The following is a 27402-nucleotide window of genomic DNA, read 5'->3' on the forward strand; positions in this document are numbered from 1 at the left end:
AGATCATTTGGGACAAAAAAACAGACCCAGTCACTTAAATTTCATAAATAATTCATGTTAATTAATCTGATTGCATAAACTAATGGATTTATTTGTAAATCTTCAGAAAATTAATTCTGTGCTCAAAAAGTAAGTTTCAAATTTTTCATCAAAAATTTTTCATGTAAAACAGAGTTGAATCCATGCTTAAAGTGCAAAATGAATCACTATCTTAACTATGGAAACACAACAAGTGCATCCATAACAAAGATAATGTGAAAACTGTAACCTTGACAGCACACCATTTCTAAAATTTCTGTAAAACTATTAGATAATCTAACGCTTTTTGCAATGTGGGTCAGATTGTTGTCTATACTCAAACCCTGGAGTTTTCTTCTATAGAGCCACTTCAGAGGTACAGGAGTTGCTCATCCAACCTTCTATATGTTCAGCTTCTTGTAGCCTCCAATCTTAAGACAGCCAAGGAAGTTAAGGCTTCTACACAAACTCACTTCTGCTTCTTGTGGTGGTACAGATTACCCAAGCATCACACTCCGATGTTGTAGATACCAGCTGCTGCCCTAACCATCACCATGAAGGGCTTTCATTGTGCAAAGAGGCAACCCGCAAGAGAAAATGCTGCAGCATTATCTTAAATTTCACATTCCCTGTGGGGTTGAGTGGGGCCAATACTACTGAGAACAGCCAAACAGAGTTCACTAGGCAAAGGGCTTCCACAGGATCAGGGAAAATGACAATACAGCAGACACACCACACCCCTATGTCTCCATTCCAGATGTGCCCAATTTTATCAAATCCTTTAATTTGGCACTCCTGATCTCTCACTCTCTCTCACACACACACGTTACCAGTGTTATCCCATTTCATATAATTGTGTGAAAATTTCACTAACAATTGAAAACACGTTCTTCTTTTCCCAAGAAGAGTTTTGTAGTCTTCTGAATTTCTGTTTGGTGTTTAGCAATAGGTGACAGATGTTGGAGAAATTTGTTTGATTTCATTTCTAAAGTTCATTTCTCCTTTTTGCTTATTGCTTTGGATATTTTAAAATCTTTCCCCAACAATTTGATGTGGTACTTCCATGCTGAGAAAGACTTTCAGGCCAGACAGCTGGAACTATTAAGTATGTGCAAGTATCTCTTAAGTCTCTCTCCTGGGTTAAATTGTCCCAGGGCTCAAAAATTTGGTTTATAGTCTCTACTAAATTCTACTGTGGCCATGTTAGTAATTCAATTTTTGGCTCCATGTCATAGTAAATTATCAAAAAACATTTGTTCATCAAGTTTTTTTTATCATACTACCTTCTCACTATGTCCTGAAACAGCTGGTTCTTTCGGACATACATATCTACTTGTAGACTGTGGAACTTGGAAGCTGCAGAATATTTAATGCCTACTAAAGTTCTGGTCAGTCATAAACATTTAACTTATTTATTTTAAGAAAGCATCATTAATTCACAGTTGCACACTATAAGCAAAACACCCTACTATATACACTTTATAGTCACTGAAAGCTTTCATTCTGTTCATGGCATACTCTCAGGGAAACACATGGATGTTATCTGTAGAAATATGTAATTTATCAAACATGTTGAGTAAGCACCAGATGTAGTTTCCGGGTGCCTGTTAAAAGCTCTGTAATCCAAAATTATTGATCTATTGAAGTCTTTAGTACTCTAGTGGGATTGAGCTAAAATTAAAGACTTAGTATTATTTGGGGGCCACACATTTGGTAAGAATAAATAGTTACTCATGCCTTTAATATCATCTTCACTTGCAGATAAATTCCCTCAAATGAGGAAATGTGGTTTTCGGGGGAGAGGGGGAGAGGTGGGGCGGAGAGGAATGAGCTATAGAAGTGTCACAGTGTCTCTTAATCCAAATCCTACACAGTAAAAATTGTCTGGCAATTAATTGTCATTATTTCCCTGAGGGAAACAGATCTTAACAGTCTTCTCAGACGCCTCCCTTCTTTGCCTCCTTTGAGCTGCACATATCTTCATAATTCTCTGCAAGGTTATGGGTTTTCATGGATGGATTATTGCTTTTAATACATTATGCTCCCTGTTAAACCTTTTGATGATGCTTTTACAAAATTCTAGATGTCTATTTTTAACGTGCTTTCTAAAAATATTTAACTTTTTTTAAAATTTTACAGCTGTAAACAGCCGTACATAACACTCATTCCCTTAAGACTTATCAGAGCATATGCTCAGTTTGCCCCAGAAATTCCAATTTATAACATCAAACCTTGACAATTAAGGCAGCAAATTAGCAGGGAAGATGCATATTCCTGAAAAATGTGTGATAGGTGCCTATTCAAGATGTGCATTTGGGGTGGGGTGGGGAGGAGGATGGAGAGGAAAGGCAAAAGAGAGTAAATGAGCAATTATGAATAGTCTCAGAGATGGTAGGTTATTGTACAAAATACAAATCAAATTCATCTGAAGTATTTGCCATGTGCCTCACTAAAATAAAATCAGTCTGACAAGACATTCATTCAGCCTTATACTCTTTTTCCATAACTCCGTTCACACACTGACCGCAATTTGTTTGCACATGGTAGTATTAATTCAGTTACAATAAAGAATAATGGAACAGAATACATCAGTTTCCCAAATCATTTCATAGTATGGAGCAAATTTTAGAAAGAGAGTCTCTGTGAGACCTCCCTCTAATTTTCAACTGCACAGATCATTTTCCGTTCTATTTGTGATCATATAATGCATCTGTGACATATATCATTAGGGAAGTACTTAATGTATTTTTAGCTATTTTTAATTAATTTAGCAGGTGAAAATGAAGACCATAGTTTGAGAACCACTGGTATAGTTAGCTCTATTATGCAATGTATCATTATCTTACTTGTTACCAACGCAGAGTGGTAATATCCACAGGAGACCCAGGAAACAGGCTTTCCAACGTCCACTTGACAAGGTACACACACACTGGCTTCACCAGCCAGGCCAATCTGACCTTCAGAATTGTCACCCCATACGAAAAGCTGTCCATCCTCTAAAATAAAGAGGCAGAAAGTCAGATTTAAAACCAAAACTGGGCTAACAGTAATATTTAGATTTACTTGTTGCTTTCACCCAGAGGCAGTTCATACATGCTATATGACATCGCTAAAATGTAGCCATTGCTGAAATATGAGGATAGCTACTAACTGGCACTCTACACATGGCAAAGCACGGGTCCAAGAATACCAAGGCACCCCATCTCCCACAATCTTCTGAAATATGCCATGGAACATTTAGTGACCAGGTAGTATTAAAATACTAAATATTGCTATCTGTGGTTATTTCCAGACACATTCCTCCAGTAAGCAGTAAGATTGGAGGCTACCAGACTCCCAAGTTGCTGGAGATCTGCGTACACACATTCTGGTGAATATTATGGATGGTTGGCTTATACTTGTAACTTCAGGATGGAATGTCTCCACTTCCTTCATCGACAGGATTCCCATTTCTCCTTCGTCCAAATTAATTCTCTATCTGAGCTTTTCCACTTACCCCACTGATTCTCTCCTTGTCCCGCTTTCTCCATGAGTGATTCCCACCCCAACTTCATTCTGCCTCCCTCATGCTGATCAGACTGGCTGTTCTCTTATTTGTCTCAGATTCAGTCTTATCTGCACAGAGATCAGTGTCAGCAACAAGGAGCGGATAAGGCAAAGGAATGATACAATAATCTTCAGCCTGTATCCAGCCTTCTCTACAGCATTTCCAAGTTGAGGGAAGCTAGCTCTGCATAAAACCCCCCTAGCTGCAGCAGTTCCTGGGACACTGTTTGGAACTAAAACTATGCAAGGTTACTTTGCAAATCCCAGGAGAGCCTTAGCCCTCTGCAGAAAAGAAAATAGCACATATGCCTAGCACATATCTCACTATATCTTCTAATAGCTGAATACACACAGGAATCACAGCCCTGGTGTACACTGTTTCATTCCAACCGTGCAGAGAAGGTGGCTGCTATAAGGTAGGATTTGGGGAAGAGGTATGAATTAGATTGCAAAGGGAGAAAAGGGGCCTAGCATCAGATGACTGAAAGCCTTCCTACCACCACACGGACTTATCAAGTCTCCACTGCTCATTACTGCCTTTGGAAAGCAAATGATCATGGTAACAGGCTTCTGTCAGGGTCAATGGGCTGTCAAAGAATAAGCCATGTTGTTAACATGTTTTTTATCTTTTCGTGGTATAGGCATTTGTTATTAGCTGTTGCTCTCACCAGTTAATGCTGCTGATGTGTAGGATCCAGTTGCCAGCTGTTTGATCTTGTACTGGTTAGTAAAAAAACTAATTAGCTGAAACGTGCTTCTTTCCTCTGTGTCACCTAATCCCAACTGCCCTTCACTGTTACCTCCAGCAGCATATACATGTCCTCGTTCTGCACATAGAAAAGCACATGGGATATGTAGAGTAAGCAGTGTCTCATATGCACGACAGCAAATCAGAGAAATCAGAGCATTTGAGTTCAATTTCTTCCTACAGAAAAAGTATTGCAGAAAAGTTGTTCTAAGCTGCCCTAAAATATTCTAATGCTGATATTATGAGTTGCTGCTGTAACTCCCAAGGATGCTTTCCTAGGCACTTTTGCATGGGGAAGTTCTAACAGTCTTGCTCTCCATTTTAGAATACACGTGCGTATAGAGAAGACTGGATCTTCCATCTGCTTGGAGAGAGATGTCAAAAGTAAAGGAATTCATCACTGTATACTCTGTGGCTATTTTAGAGCTCAAGAGACATGAAAGAGCCTTGACTTAAAAATGTCTGCAGACTGAATAATTGCTGGAAAGTCCAGGTTACCAAAGGCAACCTAGTGGTCAGTGGAAAATTAGGATTATTTGTCACTTCTGCTCATTTTCTTCAATTCCTGTATATCAGATTTTGTTTCTCTATCATATATGTACATAAAAAGAGTTTTACATTTCCCAGTTGGACTGTTGATCGTACATAAAGGTTATAAAAAGACTATTTATAATTTAGTTCTCTGCAAAAAAACACACTACATTAAAAATGTAAAACACAATAAGGATATCAGGAGAATCGAATCAGCTCCGAAAAAAATGAAAAACTCAGCAGTTACAAAGTATATGAAAGTAACTCATGTGTTACACAGGAATCACAAGGAGTATTCCAACTGAGTTAACATAAGACACATTTGTTTATCCTAATTTTGCAGAGGGCCAAATTCCTCCGAAGACGACAAATCACTATAGTTAAAATTTAGCTTTATGCAGAGAGCCAGAGAAGACTTATGCAACCCTTAAGTCCCAGATAAACCCTATTTCAAGCGTGCACAGGCTTTATGCCTGACTCTTCCTACACCTGAACTTCACCCTAAGCAATTTTTATTTGATTTTCAAATATACTAAAATTATATTTGCATATAGGTTCATCATAACAAAGATACTATCAAAATATATTATTTGGTATACAACCATGGACTACTGATCAGTGCATTTACAAATAACTGGGACAATACATGCTAACAAAAAACAAGTATTTAGCTAGTGAATTAAGCTGTATGATTGGTTTCTTATTTATTAACACCCCAGTCTTGGTGTCCATTGTAGCAAATGCTATGTGAACACATAGAGAGACATAGTTTTTGCCTCAAATAGTTTACAATCTACTTTAAGATAAAACAAACATGACAAAACTGGAGGCAATTGTGGAGGCATGGCCAGGTAACAATATTAAAATCACCTAATTACATAAATTAGTTATGTACATATGTAGCTTGATGGTTTTTAACGGTGGATAAAAATAATATCTTAATTTAAAAAATCTTTTTATTTAAATCATTCTTATTCTTTTTATTTTGACCTCCTTATAAAGTACTTTGAGATCTACTGATAAAAAGTGCTATAAGACCTAGGTACTATTATTTAAATCATATTTTTATTTACTTGTTGTTAGCTCTGTACTTTTCTCTCATTTATAGTCAAATTGGCAAATCTGATGTTTTGCACTTGTTTCTTTAGCTTCCTAATTAAAATAATTTCAGATTTTATATTTCTTTTTAGTAAAGGGTTTAATATTTAAAATGTTCATCTGTGATGAAAGAGAAAAGTCCAGAGCCTCACTAACACTTTTAGTAGAAGAACACCACAAAATCAAACACAAAATTGATAAGCAGATAGCTCAGGCTATCTATGCAGCCACATCTTCCAATATACTGAACTTCCACAAGACAAAACAGCTGAAATGCTTTACTGGGCTGAACTCATCCACTAGGTTTTGCTGTTTGAAGTCAGTAGGACTTGTGCTCCTAAGGCAGTTCAGTGCTTTTGAAAATCCCACACACGGGTGCCCTCACATAGGTTTTGGAACCTAATATCAGGCTCCTACTTTTTAAAAATTTTGGTCTTTGTGCTCATAACAATTCACAATAACACTGTTAATGTACTGAAAAAATCGAATAACTTGCATTAGGGTTAACAATGTAGCAATTTTCTCTTGAAGTGACAAAGATTTTATGCTACTAAAAAAAGTTATTAAAAATACAGGTTTAGCCCCTAATGTTACCAATTTATGCACATGCTTACTTTAAGCATATGAGTAGTTCAGTGGGGACTATTCATAAAGTAAAGTAACATAGGTGCTTAACAGTTTGCAGGATCAAAGCCTTAATTTTCAATTTTTTGTTGGTTCGAGGTTTTGGGCGGGTTTTTTTGCATCTATAGCAGTTTTGTAAAATTCAAATGAGAGCCTACCAGTATTGGCATTTTGTTTAAAAAGCATAATTTAGTTCATTATAAATGTTAATGTAAATTTACAATAGCAGAATTCTTCAAATTAGTTGTACAAAGATTCAACCCAATTTAAAAATTAAAAAAAATTAAGTGTTGTTTTTTTTTTAAATCACACTACCCTGGATCTGAATCATTTTAAAGTATTAAGTGATAGGGCTTATGGGACTTTTTTATTTTTTTACTATGAAGTGTTATGTATTCAGAGACCAAAATTCTTAAAAAGCTGGAGCCTAATGTTAGGTTCCTAAACTCATATTTAGGCACCCATATGTGGGATTTTCAAAAGCACCCAAGTGTCTTAGGAACACAAGTCCCCATTGACTTTGTTTCTGACATAGCCAAGCTCGCTGATTTCTGGTAAGTGTCACAGCCGAAGAGAGTCTTGAAGGGGAATTTGAAGGAGGTGAAGGGTAACCTAGAGGTGAAAGGCTCCATCTCTCACTATACCACTACCTTTAAAAAAATACTATATATATATATATATATATATATATATATATATTCCTGCTTTAATAATACTTAGCTCTTACACAGCACTTTTTATCAATTACTATAGTCATTGTAGCTACATTATTTATTGTACTTTTAGTGTTGCAATTTTTTTGTGTATTGTAAAATTTCAAAAAAGCTATATACAATCTTATGTGCACTATCACTGTACATGTTTCTAACACTTTGTCAAATGCTAATTGTAACAAAAAGATTTTAGTTTACAGTTAGCATTTCTTTTAAATACATTAGTTCAAATTAGTTACAGCATATAGCATGCGTCATACCAGTCTGAACCAACAGTCCATCTAGACAGTGTCCTCCCACTGGAAGTCAACAGCACTTTATGCTTCAGAAGAAGGCAAAGACGCTCCATGAAAGGCAGGATTGTCTAGTGGTTAGGGCACTGGGCTAGAACTTGAGACATGGGTTCAATTCCCTGCTCTGCCACAGATTTCCTGTGATACCTTGGGCAAGTCACTTAGCATCTCAGTTCCCCAGCTGTCAAACAAAGATAATAGTACTTCCTCATCTCACAGAGGTGATGTGAGGGATAAATACATGAAAGCTCACGAGATACTAGATACTATGGTGATGGGGCCATGTAAATACCTAAGATAGATAGACAGACCGAGATGTGTCTATGTATACAATATTGTAGAAAAGGGCAGGAGGAAGAATTTCTTTCTTAACCCAGAGTTAATTAGCTTGTGCCCTGAAGCATGAGTTTCAAATACCCTTCATGTTATTTTAACATGCATAAATAAATGTTAATGGTGGTCATAAAAATTAGCCAGCCACAATAACTGTTTCAAGTTGTAAATCTGTGCCTTGTTCAATCGGATATAATCAATCCTTATTAAAGTGTTCGGTTATATTGTAAAACTAATTTACTATGTCCTGAGTTCACACATATATACAACCCTTAGTAATCAACCACTCCCTTCATATCACTGCAGGCTCCATAGTTTGGTGCCATAAGGAGGGTGGTTCCTTTATACAAATTTTAAAAACATGTCAAGAATTTGGATCAATTCTTTGTATATTGTCTCTGTAAAATGGAAGTGCCAACTTCTAAAGCTTAGCAAACTAATGTCTCAAACCCAACAACGGGAGACAGAGCATATCACATTTTAGAAAGACTAGAAGAGGGTTCAAAAGGATATGTTCTGTACATCCAGATCTTTACTGAAGTTATACAAAATTGTTACCCTCACATCAAAATTGGGAAGGAGGAAATTCTTCAAACTAGCTATTGTTTGCAAATTCCTATAAAAATTCATTTATGAACACCATGGCATGGAAAAGCTATTTCAAGAATTCAGAGCACTGAATACATGACAGGTGGTTGAATTTAAACTGCCAACTTTGCCCCCTAGATGCACATAAGGGGCTCCCATTATAGAATTAGAACTATGCACAAAACTAAGGTCAGAATTTTGCCTCAAATGTTTTTCTACTATGTAAATAATGTAGATAACATACCTGTGTAAACTAACGTGTGGTTTCTCCCGCAAGCAGCAAGTTTAACTTTTTCTGGTTTTAAAGCTATGAATTAAAGTCAGAGAACAAGCTTAAAAACAGGTTGATAGCTACATTTGTTTGACAATACTTTGCACTATCCAGATAGCCATACTTTTACCAGCAGTAGGTAAAGTTACAAAATAAACTGAACACTCTAACCTAACATTTATCTTTGACACATTTGTATGAAATAATCAAAATCTTCCCTGGGTAAACAAAAATAGAAGATTTCCCAAATGTTTGTAGTAGTCATTCATATTAACTACATGAGAGCTAACATACCACACTCAAACAGAGACTACAACTTACCATGGCAAGGTTCCCCTCAGTAGAATGCAGCAAGTTGCACTGGCGACTATATGGGTGGCACTTGCTCCAATTTTTAGTACTTAAATAATGTTACTAACTCACTGTTTTCCTTCTTCCTCCATTTTGTGTCCTTATAATCACCAATTCTGTTGCCTCACACTCCCTGACATCTTCGCCCCCACATACTAATTCTCAATTGTTCTTCTCTCCCTCTTGTTGTCACATTCTGAATCATCCCCTCAATTAGTCACAAGTGGTGTAATCACCAGCTTTCCGTGGCAAGCCTACTGTGGGCTAGCACCCAGAATAAGAGGGGGGGCTGCAAGTAGCAATGTGCCTCCACACCCACCACCATTCACATGCACATACACATACAACCCTCCTTTATCCCTCCTTACTGCTTGACCGTACTTTTGAAGTGAAAAACTAGACCCTGTGTGGGAGAAAGGGGTAGGCATGGGGAAATATTTTGGTGGGAAAGAGGGAAGAAAAGAAGGTACCCACTCTCCTCTAGTAACCTCTCCCTGTTTCAGAAATAGAGAAATATTTACCCGTGTGACCTCTCACCTTCTCTCTCGACTTCCCAATTTCTGCACCTACAACTTATTTACCACTTCCCCTATCATCCTTCTTACGGTTTCTCTCCACCACATCCATGCACCCACTATAAACAAACCCATACTCATTCACAAATTGATTTGATTTCCCCCAGCACTCAACCCTGGCAACCCGCATCTCCCTCTTTTTTCAGAACCATCTCAAGCTCACCACAAACCAAGCTCCACCAGCTCCAAAACACCCTATCCTGCCAGCCCTTCTACTTTCTACCCAATCACTCCACAGCTCAGACTTACCCTCTCAACTCTGAACCTCTCCCACCAGCCACTCAGGCTTAGAACTTTCCCTTGCAAACACAAATCCTCCATGCTCTGGACCTTTTGTCATTCTACCCAACATCCACAAACACCATACTCAGAAGTCACGATGCTCTTCCCAGCCCTCTTACTGTTGCTGAACCTGGAAAAACACAGAAGTACTGTGGGATCAGGCAGTCTACGCAGAGAACCCTACAGTCTGCCTCTTGTGGGTATGGAGATTATTTGAGTTAGCTCTTCAGAAGCCTGTGTTCTCCCCTATGTACCTCCTCCCTCTGCTGCTTGCCATCTATAACCCGTAAGGCCAGGAGTACCCCCATGGCAGCCAGGTGTATGGCACCACACAGTATATCAACCCAGCTACACAGTGCCTATAAAATGGATGACAGTTTTGGCATTACTGATACAGTTTACCCCCATTGTCCCTCTAGGATCATCTAGTCCTGCACAAGCCCAAAAAGGCACTTTCTCAGTATTGCAACAGCACCAAGCAGAGCTTGAGCAGAGAATTGCTGCCACCCTATTCCACAGCTAGCTATCACCATCTTGGAGTCACCATCTGTCCTTTCCACAGCTGGCCACTGCCAAGAAGAGGGAAGAAACTGTCCTGTCCTGCCCTGCCCTAGTCCCAGCCCTTCCCTTCCTGGAAGAAGGAGCTCTGTTCTAGGCTTTCCTCATTGCCTGCCATAGTCTGAGAACAGAAGGACAGGGAGACTCCTGGTCCATCTAAGCTGAGGCAAGAATCAACCCTTTATCCTCACATGGCTGTTGACAGAGGAGGTGAAGATCCCAGTGGCCCAGCTCTCCCCTCTGTCCTCAGCCTGAAACAGGTACAGGGAGAGGTACAGAAGTAGCAAAGAGCTCTGGAAAGATGTTTGGAGCAGAATTGACTCAGGGACAAAAACAGTTCAAACAGATTGGATAATTGTACTTGATGATGGGTAACTGAACTAATTTGATGACAGAGAGTAAGGGAGTTAATTGATTTGATGGTGAAGAATGTATTGATAATAATGGGGTGAATTGACAGAATTAACTTTTTTCATGGGGAAAGAATTATTGATTTGTTTGAAAAGGTAGAGCTGGCTGGGAGAGACTAAGAGTTTGGAATGGAATGACAAATTCCATAATATGTAAAAGTGCATGGGTATTTATTTTATTCCTTCTTTATTTAATAATGGATGTGAGTGAATCCATTAATGGCTCTGCTTTTTGGGACCCCTTCAGGTATTTCTCATATTTGCTCAAAAATTAGCAGGACAGATAGTGAGAAGGTCTCTCTGCCAGGGGTTGCATTGACAGAAGGTGACATATAATAAGATTAGAGACAAGGAGGATGAGATATCTTTTATTGGACCAACTTCAGACCTGACGAAGAGCTCTGTTGCAGGTTGAAAGCTTGTCTCTCTCACCAAAAGAAGTCGGTCCAATAAAAAATATCACCTCACTCACCTCATCTCTAATATCTTGGGACCAACATGGCTGCAGCAATGATGCATAAATATAGTGATACTCTCTCTTGGTGTCTAAGCACTAGACAGCACTTCAGAGATCAAGAGTCCAATAAACTTTGCTGGATGGAAGGTGAATAGAAACAGAGATGACACTGAATGGGAATTCTTAACAGTATCCAAAAAGATCAGATTCTGTGTATCTTGCGTAGTCCTCAAACGCCATAAGACCTAGAATCATGAGGTGGTGGAAGATCAAATAGGGACCTTGCATTTAATTTGGAAATCAATACTATAAATCACTTTTTCATTCAACCCATCTATCAAAAAGCCAAAGAAGAAAATAAGACAAACCTTTTACACAAGTTGGCTTGTTGATAGTATTCTTTGTTCCTAGTCCTAACTGGCCCCAGTTATTGCTGCCAAACATGTAAAGTTTACCATTTCCTGCAAAATAAAGACATCAGTGGGAACTCATACAAGTGTTCGAATATAAAGCAACTTTACAGCAGACCATAATTAAGGATAGCCATCAACTCATGGCACACAAAATTTGATTATTATTAAAGCTTTTTGTAAGGGAAATGATGAGAGAAGTCAAATATTCTTTATCTTACAATGAAATTGTTTAACACTATCTATATTTAACTATTGGACTATTTTAAAAAATATAGTCAATTACAATACAAATGCATGGAACTGAATTTTTTCTATAACTTAACACCACAGTCTTGCTCTGTAGTTGGTCAACCATGGTTAGTAGAGCCAATGACTTATTTAAAAAAAAAAAAAGAGGCGTGAAATTGTAGTTTGTGCCATGGCTGTGACAGCCTTATCCATAACAAAAACAAAACAATTTGTTTTGTTATCCATAACAAAAGTCTCAGACGCTTTTTAGGATGTGGACAACTGAGACAATTTGGCTATTGTGAATGCATTCTTGAGTCCAAATTCTACGCTTCTGATTAATTTTTCTATTTTGGCTGATCTCTTTAGTAATATCAGCCACATTTTAATAGGTCACTGTACACCGATATCTGCCAGAAAACCTGCACGCAGAAAAGGGCACATAAGGCCAAAGTTGTTTATTCCAGTCATGGCTTCCCCTACATACCCTATGGATAGGCTGTTCCACAGAACCTCCATGATGAAAAATGGAGACGTATTCTTGGACAGGGCCTATGGATCAGGGAGCATGGTCTCTCTGCATCTATTTACATAGCAACAGTATGTACACATGAACACTCAGATTATTCTAGATAGGAAAATGACAAATCTGTACAGGTGGCTGATACAAATCAGAATAAGGTGTATATACTTCTTCAATATTTATATGCCTGCATTTTGGGATAATTTATACAGTGTTCAGAAGTTGGCCCTATTAAAGCACTGGAAGAGGATGTTTGGGGAGAAATAGGGAGTGGTTTTGTTTTTTGTGTGTGTCAGAATTTTCCCTCTGATTTCTACAGATCTATGTGCACAATTTGGCCTGTGGCAGGGATTTTTCAAAATTAAATTTCTGCAGAATATTGTTTGTGTTTAACTTATACATATGGCCACATATTGTGTAGGTTTCTCCATGTGTGTCAACCATATGCCTCGTTTCCAGAAGAGTGTGTTGTCCCGTGAATTAGATTTAGCATCTGGATGTAGTATTTAGCAAAAAGGATCATAAAAACCTCATATATTCACACAGTTCTATACGCCCTACAATGTAAAAGCTATACTACAAAACTTAGTTAAGAAATAATGCCAGAATCACATTCAGAATTTTTCAGAAATTAGAATTTTTTGATTAACTTTATGGGCTCAGTCATTACAAATACACAAGTAATTTCAATAGGAAATCCATAGACTAAGGGTGGAAGAGTAGTAGATCAACAGTTTGAAAAACCTATCACCACCCTTTTCAGACACACATGAAGATCATACAGCTGAATTTGACCCTTTGCTCAGTGCTTATAGCATTTATTTTTCTTAAATAGTGGATCTTGTGTAATGCCATGGACCAAATTTAGCAAAATTGGCATAGCAGGGTGTAAATTAAGACACTTGCTCCAGCAAAGTTCCTCGCATATCAGGGTATGACTACACAACATGTATGTCCTCTCAAGAGGACATACATGTGTAACCTGTGCTGGAGCTAGCATGCTAAGAAGAGCAGCGTAGCTCTGATAGTGCCCACAGTAGCTCTTGCTAGTTGCATGAGTACATACCCAGGGTCAGTCAGGATTGTAATCAGGTGGCTAGCTGCTATGCTTGCTAAAAATAGCAGTGTAGCTGCAGTGGCATGTTGGCTCAAGCACAGCTAGTGAATGCATGTGTATCCAAGATGGGGATAACCACTCCCAGCTGCTGTGTAGACATACCCCGTAGAAGAAGTTCACTCCTGTGAAGAAAAGGCAGCGCTTCCACAATTCATTCACAGAGCTTCCCAATAGGAGGAGCAGAGTGCACTCCTATTCAAGCTCCATAAAGCTCTGTCAGCTGGGGATTCATCAGAGAACTGCCATGTCAACTGACTTTGCAGCTGCCTTAGGCACCCTGACTTTAAAAACAGCACTGCTCACATCCACGATCCTGCATGTGAACCTTGTCATAGAAAGTGAGAGCCTGAGACATGAGGCCTAGTATAACAGGCTGGGTATGAAGCCTGAGCTAAAACAGTAGTCAAGCCCTGTTGTTATAAAGCAAAGTTAGCAAAAGTCATGCAAGTTCACAGAAACTGGCAAGAACAGAACTGATATCGCAAAAACACACATTCCTAAAGAAATCATAGGCACAGAATATGGTACAAGCACACTTATCAAAGATAGAGAGGGGTCAATGTGTCTTGGTTAAGGTCTGGACGACACTATGATGTATAGAGATGTCTTGATAATATGATGGATAGAGATGTGTTGACCAAACCATCCAGTATGAGGTAAAGGGTGGTATCTTACCATGCCAGAGGGTGGTATCTTGCCACATCAGGGGCTGGCAACTACACGTCAGAAGGGCAATACGTAACTTGTTTGTATCAATGTATAAAAGAGGGTCTCAGAGGAAGCATCTTTGTCTGGCCGAGTGAGGAACAGAAAGTCCCGCCGTTTACTGAGCTGGTCCATTGTCAGGGACATACATGTATTAAGTATACTTGTAGCATGTATATGGAGGTTTTTACCATGCTCGATTGGCAATAAACCTGGCCTGATGCCTTCATTACTGAAATGGATCTCTGGTCATACTGGATAATCTAATCGTGGTTTGGTGTCTCGGTTATCTGCACAGAGCTGGGACAGCATACACACTGGGAGAACACACATGCAGCCAACAACTGACAAACACACCCCACCCAGCTTGTATCTGTTTTGTGCTACAACAATCTGGTTCCCCAATGAAGACTTTGAACTTTTTTTTTGTTTTTGTTTTTGAAATACCGTAGCAAAAGCACTTACTCTACATTACAAACATCTAGTTTTTTTAAGATTTTTTTTAACGTTATTCTACAGTTTTAAAATGTACATAATTCTTAACTCACAAAACCCAAAAACAACTGTTGGGAGGGGGGTTTTTTTTGGTAGTGGCCACTCTTTCTCAATGTAATGCCTTGCCAACAGAGCTGGAGAGGAACAAAAATAAAAGTTTAGCTTCCCAGAAAATTTAAGTGGTAATTATGAACTACTTAATAAAATTTCCACAACCTGAAAAAATACTTCGATATTTTGGTGAAGTATAATTAAATCCCAATATCACTTTATCTGAAGTTAGACTGGAAAAACGCTGCTGTGCAGTAAATACTGTGGCTTTTCACTACAACATGTTTTGCAGTCTGTTATAAAGACATAAAAGCATTTTCACTGTTAAAACACTTTTTTTCCACAAATCCCAATTTCTCCACAATGCAAACTATAAGCAGCCTAACATGGGGACAGATAGGATATCCTCAAGCACCTATATAACGAGCAAACATTTAAGCAGCAGAGAAGTAACAAGGGAGAACACCTATTTCAAATGCCCTAGGATGGTAGATAGGGAAAATTCCACCTCAAAACAAAAATCCACTCTAAAAATATATATAGAACTTTTTGTACTGAAATTCCATTTCCTATTTTTTTTAATGCTGGCATTTACATGAGATCGACTGCTAATATATTTAATTGACATGATCACCAACTAAACTGTTGTCTCTTTTGCATTAGTTCAAACAGGACTCTAATACTTTTGTTGATTACTGCTACTAGCATTTCAAAGAAACGAAAACGAGATTTTATTAAAAGTGTGTTTATTATGCTCCATCAAAACTTTTTCTGTGGATTGTTGTAATTTACTGTTCAGTTTAGGAGCATTTATTAAAATGTTTGGAATTGATTTTTAGGGTTATTTTCAATTCACATATAATTTATAACACCAAACAGTTTTAATTTTAGACAGATACCACCCTGAATATTAAGTTTCAGACAAAGATTCCTATTGACCTTTGCTAGTCACATTCAACATTGCTTCTCAAACACAGAAAGAACCATCCAGGTTCATTTTCAGTTCAAGTCTTGATTATTTCCACTACACAAACTTTCTCTATTTAAGAATGGTTATTAGATACTATCATAGTCTCAGTGTTCTTTTTCAAGTTGATCAAATTCATTTTGATATCTGGAGAGAAGGTACTCTAATGGATCAGTAATTAGTTAAAAGCCAGGAAACAAAGGATAGCAATAAATGATCAGTTTTCATGGTGGAGAGAGATAAAAAGTAGGGTCTCCCAAAGGTATGTACTGGGACCAGTGTTGTTCAACATATTCATAAATGATCTGGAAAAAGGGGTAAACAGTAAGGTGGCAATGTTTGCAGATGATACAAAATTACTCAAGCTAATAATTAAATCCAAGAGATTTACAATACTGCGAAGAGTTACAAATAAATCTTTCTAAAAGGGTGACTGGGCAACAAAATGGCAGATGAAATTCAATGTTGATAAATACAAAGTAATGCATTTTGGAAAACATAATCCCAGCTATCCATACAAAATGATGGGATCTAAATTAGCTGTTACCACTCATGAAAGAGATCTTAGGGTCACTGTGGGTAGTTCCTTGAAAACATCTTCTCAGAATACCAGGCTAGATGGACAATTGGTCTGACCCAGTATGGCCATTATTATGTTCTTGTTTTGATCCAATATTTTCTTTTGCACTAAAGACTCGCTCATATGGGGTCCCAGGCATCTTCTGTTTAGTGTGCTCAGAATTTAACTCCCAGTGACTTCAATGGGAATGAAGGCACTCCTTCAAAAAATAGTGGGGAGGGGTTGTTTGCTTATAATACTAACACAGAAGTGAAACTAAAACATAAATTTACAAGCTGTGTATTACAAAACATGTTCCTAAAAATGTGTCAATACTAACCTGTAACAATAGCAGTATGTTCATCTCCACATGATATATACAAAGGCTTGTCATTTTTAAACCAGAACTTGCTAGGAATATTTTCTGCAAATTTGCTTTTTCCAAATGTGAAAACAGCACCTGATTCTAAAACATAAATAAGACAGCTTTAGTATTAGTACACATTAGTTCTACCTCATTTTGCCAAAACAATAACTTCCCATTAATCCAACCATCCTTTTGATTTTCCACTGTCTCTTCCTATTTCTTTAATTCTCTTCAAGCTCTGGTGGTTTCCCTCAGTCAGCTTCTTCAAGGCTACTATTTTTTAGGATCACGTTTTCTTCCCTCCATTCTTTCCTAGTCTCATGGGCTTTACTAATAGATTAGATATAGATGCAGATATATTTTGTTTTAAGGATATAGCCAAGTTCTTTTCTACTTTACCACTGTCCTCTAAGAATTACAGCAATATTGCCACATGTAAGTGGGGCTTTTAAAAAAAAAAAAAAAAGACTCAAAAAACTAAAACAAAAAGCTCATCCTGAAAGCAGGTTGAGACAAAAAAAAGTCTCACTTACGTTTACACTTGAATTCAAACAGGTTTTCCAAATTGGATTAGACAGAGACACTGAAAAGGTTGACAGGTTCCAAATCTGACCATTCTTCCTCACTCATCTGAAAAGATACATTTGCTCTAAAAATAGCCCCCTAAAAGCAAGGCTCTAAGCCCTTGTAAACAAGGGCTGCCAAAACCAACTTCCATTTTAAAAACTATGATCTTAAAAAAACCCAACCCTGGTGATCTTTATTTCTAAGGCCTTGTCTACACTACAGTTTTGTCGATAAAAGTCGGGTTTCGTCAACAAAACAGTGGAGGTGTCACACAACATTGCTCCTCCCGCCAATTTAACTCACCTATGTGCTGACATAATAAAAACCACCTCGACAAGCAACACAGGGCTTTTTGTGACAAAGTTAGAGCAACGCAGTATCAGTGTAGACACTGAGCTTGCATATGACACCTAAGTGGCTTCCAGGAGATGTCCCACAATGCCCATCATGACAACTCTGGTAAGAAGTTCCTACTCTGCTGCCCTGCAGCCAGGTGCACAGGCATGTGCCTCTCCACCTTTAAATCCCCGGGGAATTTTTGAAATTCCACTTCCTGTTTGCTCGACGTGGACAGCTCACATCACATCTTCCCAGTTGACCATGCCGGTTTTCTGCAGCAAACAGGCTCCCACGTGGAGTACACCTGAGTTGCTGGATCTGTTGGGTCTGTGGGGAAAGGAGGCTGTGAAGTTGCGGCGCCAATCCACTTGTAGGAACTTTGACACCTACGAGCTGATTGCTCATGGCATGGATGAGAAGAGGCACAAAAGGGACATACTGTAGTGCTGTGCTAGGATAAAGAAGCTGAGGCAGGTATACCAGAAGGCAAGGGGAAGTCAACCGTCGCTCTGGTGCAGCACCGAAAACATGCCACTTCTACAAGGAGCTGCATGCCATCTTCGGTGGTGACCCCACCTCAACAGCCAAGAGCCCCATCGATACTTCAGAGGGACTGGAGGCAGTGGCCAGTGGAATAAACCCCAAGGATGAAGTGGTGGACAAGGAGGTCGAGTTGGAGAAGGATGTAGGACAGGTGACAGGCTCATCCATTGGCATGGCTCTTTGACTCTGGAGGAGTCTAGCCAGTCCCAGCAATCCAGGTCTGGCATGCCTGAAGCAAGAGAGGGGAGTTCCGGTAAGTATTCATTTTTCTTTGATAGTGCATGGTTACTGGGGTAGAGGTGTCCTTTATTTTGTTACATGGTGCATGTGGGAGAAGTGATCAAAATTAAGAACTCTAGGTACTGTTTACATCAGCTTCACATTCCCCTGTGCAGCTACGCAGTGGGGGCCCTGCAGAAAAGTTTTTTAATGTACACCGAGATCTCCCAGGAATCCTCCATAGAGATCTCTAGGAAACTTTCCTGCAGATGCTCTGCAATCCTCTGCCAAAGGTTCCTTGGCAGAGCTGCTTTGTTTCTTCCCCTGTTGTAGGAAACTTTGCCACACCAAGCAGCAATTACTTCTGGAGGAACCAAAGCAGCACAAAGGCAAACAGCATAGGGATCCGGTCTGAAGCCGCATGCATGCAGGAGATGCACCCATGCATCTTCGGTTACTCTCACTAATGTGATTTCAGCTTTGATCATCCCCACCTGTGGAAAACGGTATCAGTATTCAGATTAGCGTCCCCAGGTGCTTGTACTGATCCCCTTCTGAAACCACCCAGACCCTGTCTCATCTTGCATGCCTCTCCCAGACTGAACTCACCATGTTTAGTGCTCTGGCCGTGCTACATGCTTGCCAAGGGAACGTGAGAAAGAGGTGTATGTAACTTTTATGATTCATTACTTTGAGTGCACACACAATATTGACTCTGCGTAGTTTCTTTTGCTTCTGCAGATGTACCATTGATGGCCAGCTCCTATACACCAGCGGAGTGGCACCATCAGATAAGGAGGCGAACGAGGAGGAGTAAGGACGACATGTTTAAGGAATGGTTGCAATCATCAGGTCAGGCTGAGAGAGAGCACAGAGCGTGGAGAGAGACAATTAACAAGAAACAAAAAATGGATAGCCAGGAAAGGGTCAGAAGCGGATGATAAAGCTGATAAAGGATCAAACAGAGATGCTGAGATCACTGACTGCACTGCAGACAGAACACGTGTGCTCAATCCCCCCCGCCTGCAGCCCATATAGAACTGCATTCCTTGTCTTCCCCAAACTTCCCACACACATTCCTCTCACGTTCCTGGCCCATAACAGTACCCCCTTGCACTCTACCGATAGGAACATTTTCCATAATGATAGCTGGACTTACACGCATCTGTGAGATCCTCACTTCAGTGAATGCTGCTCACTGTCAAGTCCTTGTAAGAAATGGAAATCTGTGTATTGCTGTTTAAGAAAAACTGATTCTTACAAAGACAGGGATTCTTTATTTGTGACCTACACAGGGTGGTTGCAACAGAAATTCAAACATAGTGGTAATCGCCACATTTGCAGATTACAATTACGCTCACACATCAATCATTACAGGGGGCAAGTAAACTATGCCTGGCTCAATTCATTATAGAAAGACACAATACTGGGGCTCATTGTCAAAATGCTGCTTCAAAACCTCCCTGATTCGAACAGCCCTCCAATTGAGGGCTGCTCAAAATCAGCTGGCAGGCAATCCACCTCAATGCTCCACCCCTAGGGAAACTTTTCCCCCTTGGCTTCACAAACATTATGCAGCGCACAGTAGGCTGCTATGACCATGGGAATATTTTCCTCATTGAGGTCTAACCTGCCAAAAAGGCAGCACCAGCAACCCTTTAATCTGCCAAACGCACATTTTACAGTCATTCTGCATCAGCCAAGCCTGTTGTTGAAGTGCTCCCTGCTCCTATCAGGTTTCCAGCATATGGCTTCATGAGCCACAGGAGTAAGGGGTAGGCTGGATCTCCCAGGATCACTATAGGTGTTTTCACATCCCCCATTGGAATCTTCTGGTCTGGAAAGAAAGTCCTTGCATGCCGCTTTCTATACAGGCTAGTGTTCCTCAAGATACATGCATCATGCACCTTCCCTGACCACCCCGCGCTGATGTCAGTGAAACGACTCCAGTGACCCACCAGTACCTTCAATACCATAGAGAAGTAGCTCTTTCTGTTGATGTACTCCATTGCAAGATGTTGCAGGTACTGCCCCGTTGCAGTTAGGGAATCCCATTGCCACAAAGTCATCCACTATATCTCGCACATTGCCCAGAGTCACAGTCCTTCATAGCAGGAGGCAATCAATGTCCCTGCACCTTTGCATCACCTCAACCCTCACAGTGGACTTCCCAACTCCAAACTGATTCGTAGTAGCAGTCTGGAGTTGCCAACTTCCACACAGCAATCACCACTCATTTTTCCTTCATTAGGGAAGCTCTCATTTGGTGTCCTTGCACCACCGGGCAGGGGTGAGCTCCACACATAGTTCAAGAAAAGTGGCTTTGTGCATACGAAAGTTCTGCAGCCACTGCTCATCATCGCATACCTGTATCACAATCCTATTCCATCACTCTGTGCTTGTTTCCCGAGGCCAATAGCAACAGTCCACCATGTGCAGCTGCTCCATGAATGCCAGCAGCAATCTTGAATTATTTCCTTCCATGGCACACAGCAGGGCAGACAGAATGGATTCCTGTTCAGATTTGTAGTTCATGAAATACTGCATGATCAGCTGCATTGTGTTCTGGTGAGACAGTACAGGATCCATGCTTTCAAGCAGAGATGGCAAGGACAAAGTTTACAGGGACAGTTGAAAAATGGCATGAAACACAGTCAGAAGCCCTTGGAATTATGGGATGGGAAAACTGCATCATGGGGGCAGTAATCCCGCCCCATGATCCACTCTGATCCATTCCCAGAACTCCTAGTGGGAAAAGGTGACAATTTGCACAGTGGGATAGCTACCCATAGTGCACTGCTCTCTCTGTCGGTACTAGAGCACCATGTGTGGACGCACTCCACCGACACAAGGAGTGCTGTGTGAAAATGCACAAGAGATGTAATTACAGCAGTTTATGATCATTGTTAACTTAAGTCGACTTAACTCTGTAGTGTAGACATGGCCTAACACAATTCTTCCCACTTTGGAAAGAAAAGGAGTCTCAAGATTATTGTGTTAAAATCATGTAGCATAAGTGCTTTTTAAACCTTTTAAATAAATATATTACACTTTGAGAGTGCCTTCTATTAGAGTATCTCAAAATGCTTTACAAACATTTATGAATTAAGCTCTTACCATAACATTTACATTTGAAGTACATATGTTATCCTCATAGTACAGGTGGGGAAATGGACATATAAGTTGAAGGATTTGCCCAACATCATACAGAAAAACTGCAGCAAAGCCAGAACCAGGACCAGAATTCAGATCTCCTAATTAAGAGTCCTGGGCTTTAACCACTAGACCATTCTTCAATAAAAAGATTTTTCAATGTTTTGAAAGATGAAAGCCCTATACATACAAAAACACATACACACCATGCCTGTACACACACATACACTGTACACACTAATGGAAGAAGTAATGTTTAGAACTGCTCCTTTAAAATACTGTCATATAGTTCGAGATATTGGTTACATTGAAAATTAATAAATAATTGTAATGCTGCATTTCTTTCTGTTGTGCTACTTTCCCCCCCAACAACCCCAACTTTATTTCTTAGCTTCAATATCTAATTCTCAACATTTAAATCTTCTTAGAGACGTTTTCCTTCCACTTGGAAAGAATATGCTTATTTTATGCACTACTTTGTTCAATAAACATTCCAGAACTACATCTGCTGCCCACAGAGCTTTGAGATTTTCATACCTTTCTCTATGGAAAACTAGCATTAGTATAGGAGAGTGAAAAAAGCTATAAGATGATGGAGGACTTCAATTTGAGTGACATATGCTGGAGGGTTCATGCTGCCAGTACTAAAATATACTTCGAATTTTTAAACATTATAGATGACAATTTCCTAATTCAAAAAGTGTTGTCCACAACATGAGGGAATTCTTTATTAGATCTTATCTCAATAGATAAAGAGGAAGTGATCACAGAACTAAAAATTAACGGTAGCTTAGATACAAGTTATCATGACTTGATCACATTTATAATGTGCAAACAGAATAAAGTCCAGACCAGTAATATATATACACTTGGTGCTTTAATATCGCCAGTTTCACAAAGTTGAAAACAATTATGAGCCAGATCAGTTGGTAGGACGAATTTAATCAGAAAAATGGGAATCATATTTGGGAATCATTTAAGAACATTTACTAGAGGCCCAAAAAAGCCACATACTGGTTTAAAAAATGACCTGCATTAGACAGGAAGTGAAGGCAGCTATAAAAAGAAATTTTAAAGTGTAAAACAAATGGAAGAAAAGGGAAGCTGATGGTATAAATTGGAAGTTAGAATCTGTAGAAAATTGATAAGGGAAGCAAAGTAACACAAGGAGAAATCTATGGCCTGCAGAGTTAAAGACAATAAGAAAGAGGGTTTCTTTGTTTTTTTAATATATTAGGAACAAAAATAATCCTGACAATAGTATTGGTCCATAACAAGATGTAAACAGTAGAATTATCAATAATGCAAAAAAGGCAGAAAAGTGTTCAATAAATATTTCTGTTTTGTAGTTGAGATGATATAATCTGTTTTCCCCTCATCATATGGTGATAAGACTCTTTCCATTCCACTAGTTTCTCTGGAGGATGTTAGACAGAACCTACTAAAGTCAGATATTTTTAAAACAGCAGGTCCAGATAACTAGCATCCAATAGTTTTACAAGACCTGGCTGAGGGGATCGCGGAACTGTTAATGTTGATTTTCAATACGTCTTGCAGCTCTGGGGAAGTTCCAGAAGACTGGAAGAAAGTTAATGTGTCTATGTTTTTTAAAACATAAATGGGATGACCTGGATAATTATAGGCCTGTCGACATGACATCAATCCCAGGCATGATAATGAAATGGCTGATGCAGGTCTCTATTAATAAAGAAATAAAGGAAGGTAACATACTTAATGCAAATCAATGTGTGTTTATGGATAATAGAGCCTGTCAGACTAACCTGAGATTTTTGTGATGAGATTACAAATTTGGTTGATAAAGGTAACAGTGTTGATGTAATAGACCTACATTTCTCTAAGGCATTTGACTTGGTACCACATGAAATTTTGATTAAAAAACTAGAAAGATATAAAATTAACAAGACGCCCATTAAATGGATTAAAAATAGCTAACTGGTAGGTCTCAAAATGTGATTGTAAATGGGAACCGTCATAGAGTGGGGTCTCACAGGGATCAGTTCTTGGCCCTGCACTATTTAACATTTTTATCAATGACCTGAAAGAAAACATAAAATCATACTGATAAGTACAGTGATTACACAAAAATTGGGTGGTAAATAATGAAGACAAGTCACTGATTCTGAGCAATCTGGATCACTTGGTCAACTGGGGGCAAGAAAACTATATGCATTTAATACCTCTAAATGTATACACTGAGGAATAAAGAATGCAGGCCATACTTACAGGATAGGGGACTCTATCCTGGGAAGCAATGACTGTGAAAAAGATTTGGGGGTTTCAGCAGAACGTGAGCTCCCAGTGTGATGCTGTGTCCAAAACAGCTAATGCGATTTTGGGATGTATAAATGAGGGAATTTTGAGTAGAATCAAAGAGATTATTTTACCTCTGTGTTTGGCACTGGTGCAACTGCTGCTGGAATACAGTGTCCAGTTCTGGTGCCCACAATTCAAGACAGATACTGATGAATTGGAGAGGGTTCAGAGAAGAACCACAAGAATTAAAGGATTAGAAATCATGCCTTATAGTGATATAGACTCAAAGAGCTCACTCTATTTAATTTAACAAAGAAAAGGCTAAAGATGATTTGCTTACAGTCTATCAGTATCTACATGGAGAATAAATACTTTATAATGGGCTCTTCAATCTAGAAAAGAAAGATATAACATGATCCAATGGTTGGAAGTTGAAGCTCAGAGTGGAAACAAGGTATAAAACTTTAACGCTGAAAATAATTAACCACTGGAATAATTCACCCAGGGTCAGGGTAGATTCTCCATCACTTGCAAATTTAAATCAAGATTGAATGTTTTTCTAAAAGATTTGCTCTAGGAACTATTTTGGAGAAGTTCTATCGCATGTGTTATAGAGGAAGTCAGACTAGATTATCATAATGTTCCCTTCTGGCCTTGGAATCTATGAAAAGTATCTTTTCACTATAGCCCCAATGCTACTTCTGAACTAATAAATATTAACCAAAAGCGTGGTCTTAATTTTTGCCTTTGTCCCCCTTCAGATAGGTGTCCATTTTCCATGTCATTGGACATGCTTAGAGTGATCCCCTTGACATTAATGTCAGGGTAGAGGTGTCTATCAAGCTGAACAGTATCATATTTTGTTCTGTTAAGAGCCCTGTGGCTGGAAAAAAAAATCTCAATTCAACACAGACAGAAAAGGCAGGAGGTAGCCACAATTTGCCCTGTATCAAGTAATCACTTCAGAAAACACACATATTTGGAAAACTTATTCGGTGCTAAATTTAGTAATTTAGTAAATATCTTCATAATAACCCACAGGATAACAACACAGCTTGTAATACATAGTAAGAATACTCAGATATTTTAGCTCCAATTGACATTATAAAATGTTATAGAAAAAGCCATATTCTTTACCATCTAGAAAATTGTCTGGATAAGATTTTAAGTAAATTTTATTCATTTCTGGGAGCAATATTTTCTTTAGCTAAATTCTTTTTTCTTTTCTATTTAAATTTTGTACATCACAACAGTTGCTCTGCAACGGAAGCTTTATTTTGTTATTTGCCTGAAAAATAAAAATACCATAGCATAAAAAGATGTATATGGAATTACATAGGGAATGCCATACCAGGAGGGACCAATGGGCCACCTGGGCTGGTACTTTTCTTCAACTGAGACCAATATGATGCTTCTGAGAAAAAACACTAGAAGATTAAATGCAGGTAATTGCGTGCTACTATGATGGGGGAGGGGGGGCCAAGGAATTTCATGTAACCTCATGATCTGTATCACAAAAACTGATAAACCTAGCACTAGCTAGGATAAAAATTAACTATTCATTCGCAAGAGGACAATTTGTGGCCCAAACTGCAAAAGGTAAAAACCAGCCATTGAACGATGATTTATAACTTCACGCTCACAGCAGCGTTCAGGTCGGACAAAGACACGCTGAGCTCCCTGCTGGGGAAAAAGGTGAGCCTCAGCCTGGCGGCTCTGCCTTTAACACCCCCCCAGCCCCGCACCTCGGGGAGGGGAGAGGGGGACAGCCCCCCAGCTGCATCGAGGTTAAGACCATTATTGTCCCTGGACCACAGCCCGCAGGCAGCCATAACCCGGGAGTCAGGATCCTTCCGCTGCTATATTAAGAAAGCGCCACACTGGGGAACCCTAGCCGAGGCCGTCCCGCCATCCATCCATCCATCCGTCCGTCCGTCCATCCCCAGGGATGCTGCACCAGCACAGACCAAGGACAGGAAGGAGCACCCAGGCCCGCAGGGGAAATGTGGGGCCAGGAACACAGTGTTCGCTGCCCCTCCCCCACCCCATCCCCGCCCCTCCCCATTCACCCAGACGCTGCGCGTTTCGGGGACCCCTGCACAGCCACCCACCGCTGCTGCTGCCGCGTCCCCCGCCGCCCTCCCACCCCGCGCCCGGCCCACGCGCCACACACTCGCCGACCCCGGGGCAGCCCCGGCTCAGACACAGCGTGGGGCCCCCCCCCCGGGCCTGGGAGCGGCCTGGAGGGGGAACCCGGGAGACTCACCGGGCACCGGCTCCTCCGCCTCCCCCATGGCGCGGCTCGGGCGACTCCCGACCCCGCGGCCGGGGCTGGCTGGAGTCTGGGCCGGTGGTGGGGGCGGGGCGGGATCCCGGAAGTAAACAAACCGCCGGCCGCTAGCAACGGGAGGCGGGGCCCGGCGGCCAGAGGGGCCGCGCGCGTGCGCACGGTGGGGTGTGGTGTGGAGGCCCCCTGCCGGCCGGCGCTGGGATCGAGGCGGGCGGGCGGGGTCTGGCGTGGAGCGCCCGGCCCGGCCCCGCCCCGCCCCCTGAGTGGCTCGCTCGCTCTCTCAGCCGGGCTTAAAGCCGGGGGCTGTTCGCTCACCGAGTGTCCGGCGCGCGGGGCGGGGGTGACTGGCTGCTTGCAAGGTTTTCTGTCCTGGGGGGGCTGTAAGGCGAGCTCTGCACCCCCGTTAGACGCCAGCTCCCAGCCATCTGCTAACCCCTACCTTAACCTTGCTACCGGCAGTCACACACCGGAATCTTTGACCCCGCGCTGCAGAGGGAGGTTGCGCCGCGCCCTGGCTGGCTCACTGCTGGGGGTTGTTAGACCCCCCCCCCAGGCTCCACTTTAACGTGCTCTGCAGCATAGTGGCGATGTAAGGGCAATAAGGGGAGGGCTGACAGTTCTTCAGTGCTTAGTCAGGAATCACTGGGCCTGGATCTCCACTGTTTTGCACCCTGTGTAATTATTTCATCCTTATGCAAAGTGAGTGCAAAGCACTATCAAATCGAAATTGCCGGTCCAACGCTGTTCACTAACCCTAACCAAACAGGTTGTAGTAGCTAGATGCATTGGTTCTGAGCTCATATTTTATAAAATGTGTTTTCAAACTGGTCAAATTGCTCATTTGAAGCTTTATTTTCCTGTTATTCTCAAATATTGTTTGTACAGTAAGTGAGGAAGATTTTCTTTTCCAACTGTTACGAGGTCAATTTTCAATCTCAGCAATACTCAAAGTTGAGTGAAAACAAACTGGCAGCTCTGCAAAGATACTTTAGAGACTACTTGTAGCAGAACAGACTATGCTAGTTTCTTTTCACACTTGTATTTTAACAAGTACTCTCTCCCGCTTTTGGTTTTAGTTAAATCACTCTATCATATGTATAAGTAGTTTCTCTGAGTGGTTTCACAGACTTGTCCACATTCTTCAATCATCCGCTTCCCCCTGACATGTATGACTGCTGTGACAGTAGCAGTTTTCT

The 27402-nt window shown here is 40.3% G+C and overlaps 1 protein-coding gene across 2 annotated transcripts in view; it reads right to left on the reverse strand.

The window, feature by feature from the left end:
* Positions 1-26294, reverse strand: part of RPGR (retinitis pigmentosa GTPase regulator) — a 108311-nt gene extending 82017 nt beyond the window's left edge. For both annotated transcript variants that reach the window (XM_067545115.1, XM_067545116.1), the window contains exons 1-6: positions 26183-26294; positions 16795-16920; positions 11765-11857; positions 8737-8799; positions 4233-4391; positions 2865-3014 (exon numbers count right to left, since the gene is read on the reverse strand). In XM_067545115.1, coding sequence (XP_067401216.1) covers positions 2865-3014; positions 4233-4391; positions 8737-8799; positions 11765-11857; positions 16795-16920; positions 26183-26210 — 619 coding nt within the window. In that variant the 5' untranslated portion in view covers positions 26211-26294. The remainder of the gene's footprint in view (positions 1-2864; positions 3015-4232; positions 4392-8736; positions 8800-11764; positions 11858-16794; positions 16921-26182) is intronic.
* Positions 26295-27402: the final 1108 nt, after the last annotated feature.

Source organism: Emydura macquarii, unplaced genomic scaffold (genome assembly GCF_026122565.2).
Source record: "Emydura macquarii macquarii isolate MOO-44397 ecotype Brisbane River unplaced genomic scaffold, CSIRO-AGI_Emac_v2 contig_1043, whole genome shotgun sequence".
Taxonomy (NCBI): Eukaryota; Metazoa; Chordata; order Testudines; family Chelidae; genus Emydura; species Emydura macquarii.